The 14085-nt window shown below is 39.7% G+C and overlaps 1 protein-coding gene and 1 non-coding gene across 3 annotated transcripts; both read right to left on the bottom strand.

Annotated features, from left to right (window-relative positions):
* Positions 1-439: 439 nt before the first annotated feature.
* On the bottom strand, positions 440-526 carry trnastop-uca. The gene has a single exon. It is a non-coding gene; the product is annotated as a tRNA-Sec (tRNA).
* A 1281-nt stretch (positions 527-1807) lies between these two features.
* Positions 1808-13425, bottom strand: LOC122879641 (zinc transporter 1). 2 transcript variants are annotated; one of them, XM_044204028.1, is made up of 7 exons: positions 13296-13314; positions 9627-9687; positions 6307-6993; positions 4676-4978; positions 3714-3991; positions 3308-3495; positions 1808-2456 (listed from the first exon to the last, which is right to left on the bottom strand). In XM_044204028.1, the coding sequence occupies exons 3-7, from the start codon at positions 6983-6985 to the stop codon at positions 2141-2143; spliced, it is 1764 nt and encodes a 587-aa protein (XP_044059963.1). In that variant the 5' UTR covers positions 6986-6993; positions 9627-9687; positions 13296-13314; the 3' UTR covers positions 1808-2140. The 2 variants fall into 2 exon arrangements, with proteins under 2 accessions (XP_044059963.1, XP_044059964.1); XM_044204029.1 differs by lacking the exon at positions 9627-9687 and having other exon boundaries at positions 13296-13425.
* Positions 13426-14085: the final 660 nt, after the last annotated feature.

Here is a 14085-nt window from a genome sequence, read left to right as displayed (position 1 = left end):
CAAAGGGACAAACGTCTTCATTCATACAACAATGACAACATATATTTCTCATGTCAGTGTGTTTATGAAGACCTAATAAATTTTACTAAAGTACAGTACTTGAGTAAATGTACGTTGATGAAGAACAACTGTGAAGAAAAAATGTGACACTTTTCCTTTTAATAATTTGGACTTTTATTGTGAAATGCGAGGACAAAGCTTGACAGGAAGTGGGCTCGTGACGTAATCAGAAAAGCTTAACGGTTGCAAAAAGTGAAAATCAAACACGACTGTTTGGTGTTAAAATGTGCTACGTTACGTTATGTTGATCCATTACAGCTATGACTAAAATTAATCAACAAGTTCTGATTGTATCGTCACTGTAGATATCGATAAAACCACACACGGATCACTTACTGAGCTAATCAACGGCTAGCTAGTACATCATTTAGCACTGCGTCGCCCGAAAGGTGGAATTGAACCACTCTGCCGTTAAGCAGCTACAAGTTTGAAGCCTGCACCCCGGACCACCGAGGCTCATCCGGGCACTTAAGTCGAGTCAGTCACACAGATATATACCTCATAACAGCGAGATCTGTCTCAGTCATGGTGTCACCACAAAGCCCGCCGTTACTTTGCTTTTATGACACAGAGCTCGTGTACACAAAGTACAGTCACATGCTGGATGCCCTAAAGCATATTTATGTCAAATAAACACAATAAAAGAGAAACGTATTCTGATCTGTGCTGCGTTATGAAAAGCTGACGCATTGTGATTGGCTGTCTGAAAATAAAAAGGTGGAGACACACGGCGTCATCACAGGTAAGCGATAAGTTCAGGATTACAATTAAACACATATAGAAATCCGTTTTGGCATTTCATAGCAGGAAAGGCACATGTGTAACTGATGATATTAATATTGGATTAATATTGGATGCATTCCATTTAGGTGTGCCAGTCATTGTGCATGCTGAGACGTCACTACTATCTTTAGTTACACCTGTGCTTTTCCTGCAGTGACATATCCAAATGTCCGCCATGAAAAAGCCATCTGTGTAATCTGCTTCACTCGCACAGCGTCACAATTTTGCTGCTACAAGTGCAACAACTGTATTTTATGCTGCTATCTGCAGACACAAGACACTTTACAGTCCTTCAGGTGCAATGTTTGTGAAACTGCAAATTTGTTATTTAATTTATTTCAACTTCCTTATTTCCTCATTTTATTTGTGACTATTTTGTCTCAATATATGTTGTACTTGCTAGATACAGTGGGGGAAGTAGTATTCAAATGATTTATTTAAGTAAAAGTATAGAAGTATTAGCAACAAAATGTGCTTAAAAGTACTTCTCATGCAAAACGGTCCCTTTCAGTGTTGTATTATCAAATATTTACTATTATTGGATTATTATAGATGCATTAACATGTTAGCAGTATGTTAATGTGGCTGTTCGAAGTGGAGCAAATTGTAACTACTTTATATACTATTGGGTAGTTAAATCTATAACAATACATCATATTTTATAAGATAATATAAATGTTTTGTATGAAAAATCTTAGTATGCACAGGAACTAGTAACTATAACTGTCAAATACATGTCTTAAATGTATCAAGTAAATAAAAGTATTGAAAGTAAAAGTACTCATTGTGCAGAATGGCCACCGCCAATGTTATATTATTACTGGATGTTTCATTTTGTGTATAGTAGATGCTCACAATGTCACTCATCTCTATGCATTTGTTCTTCTACTTCCTTTTGCTGCTTCAGTTTCGCTGCCTGGGATCAATACATGTGATTTTATCTTAAAATGAAAAGAGACACTTATTTTATCTTTTTATATTATTTGTTTTATTTCAATACATACATGACAGAGAATACAGAGGTTCCAGGCACAAATTAAGCCACGCAAGAAAAAAATGCCTCCATTTTCACTGAATTTCACTCGATATTGCGTAAAAATCTTGTATCGTGCAGCACTGTGTTAATGTCGTAAAACTAACAGAACATTTACATATATAATGCACAGGCGGTGTTTTGAGAGAGATTACACTTTCAAATCTGTTAATTTTCCCCCACTATCTTTACCTTTACATCGGTACATGGATAACAGATAATTAATTTTCCCCCCCAGCGTAATTCTTTGGTTAAAACTGACAGTCAGAGGAAGGTGTTCTCGATGACCAGTGTCTGAGGCTCTTCCTTTGTTTCCCCAGCTGGTGGTGCCAGCAGGCTCCTGAGCTCCTCTCCTAGGGGAGTGCAGCACATATTCCCAGCGCAGGCCTTTCCACAGGCGAGGCTGCAGGCCAGGAGAGGAGGCAGGGAGGGGTCCTCTCTGTGGACGACAGGGGAGGCGTCACCACCCCCACTGCCTGCAGAGCACCCAGAGCAGGAAGCAAACTCTGGCTGAACGGTGCAGCAGCTCACTCCCACGCTCTGCAGCACCTTAGTGACCCCTGACATCAGATCAGCACACCTGGACATATGTGAAATGATTCTGCATTAATACAGTTTTTATGTGGGCAAAAACATATTCGTGATAACAAGGCCACCTATAATCTAAAAACTGAATGTTAGTGATGATCTGTCTGTTTGTGTCAGCTGTGTGATAGACTGGTGACCTGTCCAGGGAGGAGCACACCTGTCGCCCAGTGTGGGCTGGGACTGACTCCAACCCCGCAAAGAGGATATAGACACCAAGAGGATACAGATACGTAACGGATGATTGGATGATACTTTTGCTGTATCTCATCCCAAGCATGAACTCAATCAAACTATATAAACCAATACTTACCACAAATTAGCCGAACTCCATGAGTTTTAACGTTGAGCCTCACTGTTGCTGTCTACAGTTTAATACTGGCACATTAATTCAGAACTGCAAACTAACACGTACGTCATAGGTGTCTGGTTATACTGTCAGGTTACTAAAAGTTAATCAACACCTTCCAGCCAATCAGAACTGAGAGTTCTCAGTGGCTATGGTATAAGCCAGTGGTTCTCACAGAGCCACTGCGAGGGCGGGCGTGGATGACCAGGAGAAAAATATGGAGTGGAACTAAGTTGAATGAATATGATTTATGTAGGGAAATAAAAAAAAACAAGAATTTGCTGATGCTATCGTGCTGACCTGAATCATTTCTGTCAATCGAATTCAACTTGGCTCCTTTTTTATTGGTTGCTCCCCCAATATTGTTATTGATTGATTCAATCTGTTCACGTGTGGTGGGGGCGCATTTACTTTTTTCAGCTTCTGAAGGTGGGCACGACAGAAATAGTATAAACAGTTGGAACCACCACTACAAAAGTCCAACTTCTCCACTTCACCTGTGTGCTGGAAACCCAGCGTGGCAGTGTACATGGACAGAGGCCACTATGAAAGATTCAGTTAACTGCCAGACGTGGAGGTCGTGCACAGCCTGCACCCCAGGGACACTCGCAATCCTCCGTCCAAGATCAGACACACAAATGTGTGGAGGTGTGGCCTGTAGCAGCAGCAGTCCAAACCTGTGCACCTGGAGACATGTACCAGTGAAACAACGGCAACAGTCAGTACAGGTTTGGATACAGCTGCAGCAAATATGAGCAACATAAATAAATCATTTCTCAAATCTTCTTGAACTGATCCTTTATAAGTTGTTTGTAATTAGTGGGTTGAACTCTTAATTTGGTCTTGATAAGGGCTAAATGCTTGAAAGCAACTGAATGGCATGACATGAACACATAGTCTGACCTGTGGCGTAGCTGTGGCAATCAGTGTAATCACAGCCAGCAGGGAGAGACCAGGATCCAGGTAAACCAGGAAGCCACAGGCCCCAGAGCTGTGCAGGCACTGTGGGCCGATCAGCAGCATCACCAGGTTGTTGGTCAGAGCCAGAAGAGAGGTACAAAGGCCCTGAATGACAGGGACTAACAACAGGGGACGGACTGGCCCCTGGCTGCTTGGTACAGGACTCTCAATGTGATGTGATGATTTGCAGACTGGGGAGGTATTAGACGCATTTTGACTGTCTGAAGGAGGAGAAAATAGTAAAATGTGATTGTTTCAAGACCTTTTTTTGTGATCAGAGCTACAGTACATGTACTTTTGGCCCATAAAGAGAAAAACAGATAGGAAATGAAACAAAAAGACAGGAAAAAACATCACATTTTCCTTAATAACTTGTGGCTGTTTTCTGGAAACAGGCTGAGTTGAGTCAAACTTTTTCACACTGTGCTTTGATATACTAGAGAATATATTTTTCAAACTGATATTTACATATTGCAATATGGCAAATGTGTTCCACAGTTACTGTATGCGTTATAACTGACAGAAACTCTTCAAATATGTTAAACAAAACCTTAGTTATTTAAAAAAAACTTTTTAACAACAATCACTGAGCGTTGATAAACCATAGTATTAAAATAACATCATCCTTCCTGTGACTTCACTTATTTCAAATCCGGACAGTGAAGTTCATCGTTCTTCTTTTTTCAACATCAACATCTTTTATGCAAACAATATTTGTTGCATGTAAAAATGTAATTTCACCTACAAAAACACACCTAACCCATAACAAACAGGCAATTTCATTTGGTCACGTATGAAAACCAAATATATATAAGAAAGAAACACATATGCACGGAATTCAAACATTATTTTTGATGTTATTTTTTGAGACAGGTGACTAAGTCTAAGGAGCTAAACTCTCTTACCAAGATGTCCCATGCAAGTTTTGTCTTTAGAAAGCTCTGTAATGTCTTCTGAATGACTCAAATCTGCAACACCGCTCGCTACTTCACAGTTCCTGCTGTCCTGTGGAGCTGCTGCGTGCAGGTGGACCTCTGGCTGTTGTTGTGGGGTTTGAGGGTCAGTGTCAGGGACGCTGGAGGTTCCCGGGTTACAGAGGACAAGCGCCCCATTGTGGAGCGAGTTGTCCACAGCAGACTGGACTCGGCTAACGTCATCCAGGACTCGCCCCGACTCGGCCTGGCCTTTGGTTTCCTCTTCAGCCAACACTGTGGGAGGCGAACAGAGGAATGAAAAACAAACACGGACACTGTTTGATGTTCCTTACAGCTGGATATACACTTGGCAGCTACTTTAAAGTGAAATCTGTCAGAGCAATATCATCACCTGGACATGCACAGTGATTCTTCTGTAGTAAAAGATTATTATTACATAATGCCATTATGAGTAGGTGCTTTCACACTGACTAATTTAAACTCTCTTTAAAGTACAGCATCATTGTAAGCTGCTACAAATTCCACATTAGACTTTAAAATCCTTACATACAGTGAAAAGTCTGGAGCTCACACATTAAATAACCAACTATTGTATCTCAGGTTAGACTGATCAGATTTCTATTGTCAACCAGCTGAAACTGGATGTCACTTGTCCAGATTCCAGTTGTGAAAATCACGTGTTAGGATCAATACATGTCTGTATGGTAAATATGAAGCTACAGCTAGCATCCTGTTAGCTTAGCTTAGCATCAAGACCGGAAACAAGGGGAAACAGCTGACAAATTGTTGTTTTTACACTTGGTTTTTGAATGGACAAACAAGATATAATATGTTATTTACTGATCTTTACAGGTTCTGGTAAGCAGATTTTGTTATCTTTGGACAGAGCCCTGCTAGCTGTTTCCCCATCTCCAGTTTTTATGCTAAGCTAAGCTAACCGGGTGCTCAATATGGACAAGGTATCAATCTTCTCATCCAACTCTCTGCAGAAAAAGTGTTTTCCAAAAGGTCAAACAGCTCAGTTTGCAGTTTGTTGTGTAGCTTCAAAGCTGTGAATGTGCAGGTTTCATGTGACCTCACTGACTTTAATGATTGGGGTGCATAAGTGACTCAGTATGCTCTCCTCCCACACTTTTCCGATGTTGCAGTTGGTAGGGCTGCATCAATCCAACAAGCAGCTGTGCGGAGGTAAGGAAATGAGCAGATTTGCTCTCTCAAGCTCTCTTTTAAAACAATTTTTTGCACAACTACTTCCATCAGTTTTCGTGTTAACAAGCAAGTGCAACACCACGAATGCTTTCAGGAAAGACTGAAAGTGAGCACCACTATCCCCAAATGTACAATTTATTTGAGGCCATTCAGTACAGCTATAAAGACTTTTGCTGTCAGATAACCTGCCCTGTTCATTTCCTCCAACTGTAGATAAAAACGGTCGCTCATAACTGATCTAAAGTTATAAGTGATTTATTAGCCATTAATAAAGCTATTAGTTACAACTTAAAGAATAAAGATGCCATATTATAAATGATACCACATATTGTTATACTGTATATTTGTGCATCAGCTCTCAAAGTGAACATTTAATCTGCAGGTAATGTTACCTTTGTGGTTCACTTCAAGGTGTGTTTTGGTCTCAGGCCGCCTGCCGGCCCTCTCATCCTGCAGCTGATCCCAGTTCAGCCAGAGCACCAGCATCTTATGGAGCAGACTGACCGCTCCGACCACCACAAGGAGCAGGGGGCGCTGTACTGGGTGTGGCTCCAGGGAAAAGCTGATGATTTCCATTATGTGCGAGAGACACAGACAGGCCAGGACGAGAGCGGAAATGAAAGTCCCCACAGCCTGAATCCTGCTGGTGGTGTAGGACAGACCGCAGTCGAGAGCTGCGGGAGAGGTTTTTGGGGAGAAGAGTTGATGAGAGTTAACCAGTGAGACTGCTTCAAGGTGAGGTTGAGGAGTGGGAGGCTGATCTGGGATGGTTGGCCCATCAGTGGCGGTCTGGGTGCCAGGTAGAGGTTCGATGGATGACTCTGTAGGCAAGGTGGAAGGAAGTGCTGCTGATGAGGAGGAAGCATGTGGAGGAGACGCAGAGTCCAAAGAGGAGAGCGGAGGTTTTATTATGCTTGCAGTTGGAGGAGGAAGAGCCATGCGCATGAGGATGAAGAGCGTGTGGAAACCATCCACCAGGGTGATGAGTGACTTGCACAGCTGACTGATGGTGACCTCGCACACCACCAGCAGGATGGTCACTCCCAGCATGCACCAGTGAAGCACCCTCATACCTGCAACTGAGAGTATAAGGGGCCCGCTAGAATAGTTATTATAGTTAATTAGAACTTGACTGAGAAATCGGTATCAGACTACATGACTGATGATAAATCACAAGAGTGTAGTAGAGGAACTCCAAAGTTTGTTTGAGGTAATTCAAAAACTGTGTCTCCACTACACAGTTTTCCCACCAGAGAGCACTGACAAGTTTATTTTTCAACTGGAAAATGTCACTCTCAGAACATATTTTGGTTACAGTTCATAATTTAAGGGATCCTTATCAAAAACATTTATTCTTCTTAAAATTTTGTTTATGTTATGTGTTTGTATTAAAAATATTTAAACACTTAAACATCAATATTGGTATTGGCCACAAAAGTCCAATTTGTCAAGAGGGCAAGGGTGGCAAGAGGGTGCCATGGAGACTTTAAGGGGTGGCCAAATATATATATGCCGATTTAATCTCAAACAATCACATATATCAATATTTTCTTGGAAAATGAGGATATTTTAACTCAAAACATTAGATTATTGTGGCACAAGAATAAAGCTTTTAATAGAAATATCTAAAGGTGGCATTAGAAATCAATAAACTGTTTTATTTCCAAATCTTCAGACATTTTTCCAAATACATGTTTTATTTAACATAAGCTCGTCACTTAGCCTAAAATGTGGCCATAACAGATCGTTAAATTGGGGTTAGGGTTATGCCCTTAAAAGTTTCCCAACCGATTTCTGAAATAAGATTCAAAGTGATAAGTAATTATGTCAATGCAAGCTTTCTTTAAGGGTTCAAAGTGGCTCCTAGGTAGAGACCTACATATAAAGACGATGTCCACCGACTGTGTCGCTTACACTCTGTGAAGCCACACATTTAGTGTTGCCAACGATGCAAGATGTCCAGTGTTTATCCAGTAATTTGGATTAAACGGCAAAACTCTTTTTCTCTGAGCTTCAATTTTAAAATGTAGTGTAAACTCTCAGGTACTAAGCTTTGAATGAACTGTCACTGCATTGCTGACTGAATTGTGGCTTTTTGTTTGGTACTTTTTAAACTGGGTGCTTTTGTATGTTGCACTTGACTGATCTGAAATTTGGACGTTTGTCTGCAGAATGAGCAGCTTCAGAGATGTTGGTAGCTGCAGGTGTGAACAGCTCCTGTTGGGAGGAGACGTAAGAACCTAGGAGCCTCATCTCTTTCTGCATTCACTTGCACTTGGACATCAGAGTTTCACTCTTGTAAATTTCAGCCACAACTATCCATATATGTATTTTTGAATTAGATTGTCCAAAACTGGGGTGGCAGTTGGGGTGTCAAGGAAGTTTTAGGGGTGGCACCTGCCACCCCATGCCACCCCGGTAGATCGGCCCCTGCACAGTTTGAAAGTTGTTTAAAAATATTTATTAAAGGTTGCAAAGAATTGTGATATGCTTCTAACATTTAATTCTGTGTCTACTGTAAACTGTTGTGTGTGTTATCCCCCCCCCCCAACTAAAATGAACTGGTTACTACTTCTGATCCTAACGTTTCCAAAGTTACAGAAGATACAGACACTTTGCGTAGACACCAGAGCAACACTGGATGTTGCAGCTGCATCTGTTACACTCAAGGTCAGGATGTTATCGGCATCAGCCCACACAGTTCACACAGTTCACACATACCATTGTGCTGCCAGCTGATTAGATACCTAGTTATGGTGCATTCATGCTGCTGGTAGTTTAATCTATAAAAATGATACTTTTTACATTGATCATATGCTTAATGTGTAAAATGTTCATCTGCAAACTACAGCTGTCAGATAAATGTAGTCAAGAAAAAAGTATAATCTTTCCCTCTGAAATTTAGTGGAGTAGAAGTATAATGCTGCATAAAGTGACAACACTTAAGTACAAGTACCTCAAAATAGTACTTAAGTACAGTGCTCTAGTAAATGTACTAAGTTAAGTTCCACCACTGATTTTAATATTCATTTAAAATACACCAGCGTGCCACAGCATGACTGAGCCTGACTGGATTGCCATTCACTCCAGTACGATTTTGAGGTACTTAATATTTAATATTTTCCATTTTCAGCTACTTTATACTTCTAGTCCGCATCAATTCAGAGGCAAAAATTGTTGTTTTTAACTCCTCTACATTTATTTGATAAGTTTAGTTACTAGTTACTTTTCATATTCAGATTGATAATACAAAATACAATCAACAAATAAATTATGATGTATTATTATAGGTCAAGATAACACTTTATTGATCTGCTGAGGGAAATTCACAAGCTACCCAGCAGTATATATAGAAAAAAAATAAGCCCCATCTTCACCAGCTGCAACATTAAAATCATGTACACATTAATGGTTCAATAAACATAATCTTTTGGTACTTTAAGTGTATTCTGATGCTAATACTTTTGTACTTTTGAATGCATGACGTTTACTTGTAACAGAGTATTTCTACACTGTGGTATTGCTACTTTTACTTAAGCAAAAGATCTGAGTGCTTCTTCCACCACTGGCTGTAAGTCATTATTAAACCAGCGTGTACATGTAACACACAACAAACTATTTGCACAAGCAGCACATGGAAATCAAAATTCAAGACAAATGCAACAAATGTAGACAATCTACGTTTTTTTTTTCCAGTCTAAAGTTTAATTACCCCAGAAAAGCGGATGACCCTCGGCAAGCAACCACAGGCAAGTTGGGTTCTTAGATGTGATCTGTGCGGCGAAATCAGAAAAATGTCATTCATCGTGCTCACCATCTCTCCCCCTCTCTCTCTGTCCCACCACACTCCTCCTCTGCTCTAATCGCAGTCATGTGAGCTGGGGAGGGGGTGGGTGGTATCGTCCGCTCCTCTCCTCAGTTATCCCTGTTTGCATTCCCTCCTCAGCTAGTTGGTGGGAGAAAATACCTTCAGCGGACGATCACACACAGCCCACCCACCCTTCATGCTCTCTCTGGGCAGATCAAGTGAAGCTAATTTGCACTAATTAAATCTCCATTGTGTTGTCAGGATTACAGATACCAGATCTGGTGTTACATAACCAGATCAACCAGAACACTTTGCCTTAATATACTGGAAACATCAGGCTTTTAATGTAGAATCAATAGAATAATCAGAGTGACACAAGTCACAGTTATACTGATCAATAATAGTATAATAAAGGCTTTTTAACTTTGGTGCTTTAACGAAGCAGTGTGTCTTGTTCCGGACCAAATTCATCAGAACATTTGCCCTGTTGACTTACTGTATGACAAATGCTTATATTATATCATTTACAGAATCTGTCTGATGCTAGAAGAAAAAATACAGTTTCAAATGTTAACATCTCCAAAGGTCACAATGTGACGTTGCTGAGGCTACCCTGAATTCCTTCACCTCTTTGTCAATACAAAGTCATGCTGTGAAGTCAAACTTTGTTCAAATGGACTTAATTTGAAATTCTAGAGGAGATACCAAAGTTTCCAAACATACCAAATATATCATGACATTTGGGGAAATGAAGCACGAGACATCAAGAATATTTCCATTTGACAGAAAGGTGCGGCCATAAAAAACATGGAGCTATATGATCTTTACACACACACGGGGGAGACCCAGTGTAAACATCATACAGCTTCAATCAAATCAAGAGCTGGAACAAACGGATAAAGAACATAAATGTGGAAGTCAGTGTGAAACAACATGAACTGTCCAACCTTAATGCGATTTGTAACTTTTCCCAATCAGTGGCCACTGTGGTCACAAATGGCAATTACAGGACAATAGTAAATCTTAAAATGCATACATTTAATAACATTAGCCACCATAAGCTACTGCTCATACCAGACCAAGTAAGGGTGTAGCAACTAAACCCTGAAGTGAGCAAGGGTGCATTTTATTGCTTATGAATTCATCTCTTTGTAGGAGGGAGAATGTGTTATTCCTTCTTTCAAAAGTCACAAAGTCTCGCTTTGAAGCTGCTTAAAGGGGGAATTTAAGGAATAGTTAGACATTTGTGAAAAAGCACTTTCATTCAAGTGTCAATCTTCTCATCTAACTCTCAGCAAGAAAGCAAAAGAGAAGCGTATTTCCCCAAATATCAAACTGTTCCTTTAAAAGCAACTCGATTTTGTCTATTTCTGTATTTATAAACTCTTTCGAGCTCTGTCGAGGTGGTGCCGCCTCTCTGCCCCCCTCTCAGTGCTCATGATCCCACAGATGATGCTGCAGTCCCATCAGCCCCATGCTCTTGTGTGCCAGGGGTGCAGGGGTTTGTTTCATTCCACTGGACTGCGAATCAACAGGCCAGATAGGGACTGACACCACGGATAAATCCCTACTGTTCCACCAGCATGCCGGCACATTCCTGAGGCACGGCTAAGCCCAAGGAAAGACCCAGCGAGGAAGCATTTGATCACTTGCCACTGTCCCTTAACAGAAAGACGGGCCACAGACCTGGCAGCTTGGCTAAACCTTTGTCTTTGGAGAATTGCTTTAAAGCGGCCATGATTTTGGCAACTTGGAGGCAGTGGAACAAACTGAAAACACAGCATTGGCACATCATCACCTTATAAAGTTGCTATGTCAAACATTTTAGCAAACACTTGCCTATTTACACATCCAACAGACATGGAGCAACATAGCATCTATTTGAAGCTGTGTTTTGGCAAAGAAGTCCAATATTCGCTCTCCGTTTTAGCTCTGGTCTGGTCTCCGTAAACTCCTGAGGGAAATATGTGGCTATTTAGTTGCTAAATGCTCCACTATGTTCACCAGCTAGTTGCAAACTTTGTCTATCTGTTGTTTGGTGCAGCACAGTGGGTAGTATAGCTGAAGGCTTGGCTCAATCTCCAGCGAGACATCAGGAACTGCTGTATACTGGCCTTTTCCAAACAATCCAAGGTTTATGTAAGAGCATTTTAATGACAGTTGTGTTTATAATGCAAGGGCTATCTAGCTGTAACCTGCATTACACAAACAATGCTGCTACTTTATTCCATGTCTTAGGATGCAGACTTTTTGCCTGCTATATGTAGCGTTAGCCTCAGTTAGCCTTGTTGGCTACATCATATATGTAACCATCAAGTACATACTTAAGACCCCTTTTTACAAGATTCTCATTTTAAAACAAATCAGCTGGAAACAATGAAAAGTCTAAATGAGTTTTAGCATTAGCTCACGTTAGCTATCTACAGCTGATAATATCTGTTAGCAACAGTTGTCATTTTAGCCGATGGTCGATGTTTCTGCTAGAAATGAGAAGCCTGCTTTTTTTAAAGTTTATTTTTTATTTTTTACTTCGCTATGAAATCAGAGATTCATTGTTTCAATTTGAGCAGTTAATCTGGTGCCGTTATCATTGTAAACTGTTTATGTGCTGCAAGAACAGAAAGCTTGCCAGGCATAGCAACAGTAACTAGGTGACCTCTGCTCCAACATGTAGTTATGTTACAAATATGTCAAAATATGACATTTTATTGCATGTAGATGTATTTAAAACATCATTAAATTGGCTTCATTATGTTGATTAAAACAGAAGTTGATGTAATGAAGCAAGGGTCTTTGATTAAAATACTGAAGCTTCCTAAAAAACAGATTTCCCCCCCTTTACCCAGTAACTAGTAACTATAAATGTCAAATAAATGTAGTGGAGTAAAAAAAAAAATTTATATTTCCTCTGAATAGTGGTGGATTGGAACTATAAAATAGCATCAAATGTAAATACCTAAAAATTGTGTATAAGTACAGAACTTGAGCTCCACTGCTGGTAAATATATTAAATACAAAAACATCTCTGTGAAAACTGAACAAACTCTATCTGCTGATGAAGGCCACAATATGTAGCTGAAAACTTCAGAAAAAAATCAAGTAAGTGATCCATGTGATAAGAATTTTTGTCATATTTCAATTTCCAAAGTTAAAACAAATTTATGGTATTTTTCCTCAAAATGACTGAAACGAATAATTGATTATCAAAATTGTGGTAGATTCATTTTCTATTGATTTATTTTTTTTAGTTTTTAGCTTTAGTCAACTGCAATTTCTGTTTCTTTCAACATTTCATAATATTATTTTGTATTTTATATATTTTGTTTTATATATTTTTGTATAATTCCTTCCTTACAGTTGTGTTTATTGTGAGTAGTTGCTGGTGTAAGCGTGTCGCCTTCTTTCATCTAGTGAAAAATAAATAAAATAAATTCCTTTGAACCTTTGAAACATCAACCAGAACACAATGTACTCTATAACCTGTTAATGTTTATGAAACAACATACTGGTCCAGTTTGACTCCCTGCTGAGAACAGGCATCAATCAGTATCAAATAGTTCAGCTTCTTCTTACCTTAGACTGAGGAAATTAAAGTGACTCGCTGTCTGACGTCTGTGGATCTAACAAAACAACTTCACAGACAGAAAATGTCACATCGATGGACTCTTCACCCTGAGGTGCACAATCACATGTTTCATACCGATGTGGATAGAGACAGCGGCTCAGGAGTTTCTCTGAGGCGTCACGAAAAACAGAAAACAGGAAGTCAACAGAACATCAGGAAATGTTTTATTTCAACCACAATTTTACAGGAACCCCATAGATGGGAAAAAAGAATATAATAATAGAATAAAACCCTATAATGATTACTATGGAGTTTCAAGAACCCAGACCTTTATCGCTCAACAGTGTCACAATGTTTCTGTGCCCAAACTGAGAGAATGCAGACTCAACAAAAAGTCTACGAAAACTACACTGAACAGCAGCAAACTGCAATCACTGAATGGCAGGTTTGTGTGTGTATGTGAATACAGGCCCTGATTCAGTAAGAGGAATGATTAAACTCACTGTTATATGAGACAGACACTTTAGCAGTATGGATGTTTTGTGTGAGCTTAATACTGACTGCAGGTTAACCAATGATTTTAACGGCTCACAATAACCTTTGCTCAAAACTCTAACTATAAAGAGAGAGTAAAAAAGAAAAGGTCACTTTATTTTCTGTGATGGTGATACTGTATGTTATGCGTAGGTTTGGGTTTGGGATAAAAAATGAAACACTTGCATAGAAAGGGAGGGTTGGGGATAGTCAGGGCAAAGATCTCTTTTATATTATTTATTTTTAAACATCTTGAACACAAAA

Source organism: Siniperca chuatsi, linkage group LG7 (genome assembly GCF_020085105.1).
Source record: "Siniperca chuatsi isolate FFG_IHB_CAS linkage group LG7, ASM2008510v1, whole genome shotgun sequence".
Classification (NCBI taxonomy): domain Eukaryota; kingdom Metazoa; phylum Chordata; class Actinopteri; order Centrarchiformes; family Sinipercidae; genus Siniperca; species Siniperca chuatsi.
This window is presented reverse-complemented; position numbering and strand designations above follow the sequence as displayed.

Excerpts from the sequence above, each read along its gene's own strand:
- LOC122879641 (XM_044204029.1), bottom strand. The coding sequence starts at position 6,985 with ATGAGGGTGCTTCACTGGTGCATGCTGGGAGTGACCATCCTGCTGGTG. Across the intron at positions 4,979-6,306 it reads CCTTGAAGTGAACCACAAAG|TGTTGGCTGAAGAGGAAACC; the intron begins GTAACATTACCT and ends CGCCTCCCACAG. Across the intron at positions 3,496-3,713 it reads TTGCCACAGCTACGCCACAG|GTGCACAGGTTTGGACTGCT; the intron begins GTCAGACTATGT and ends ACATGTCTCCAG.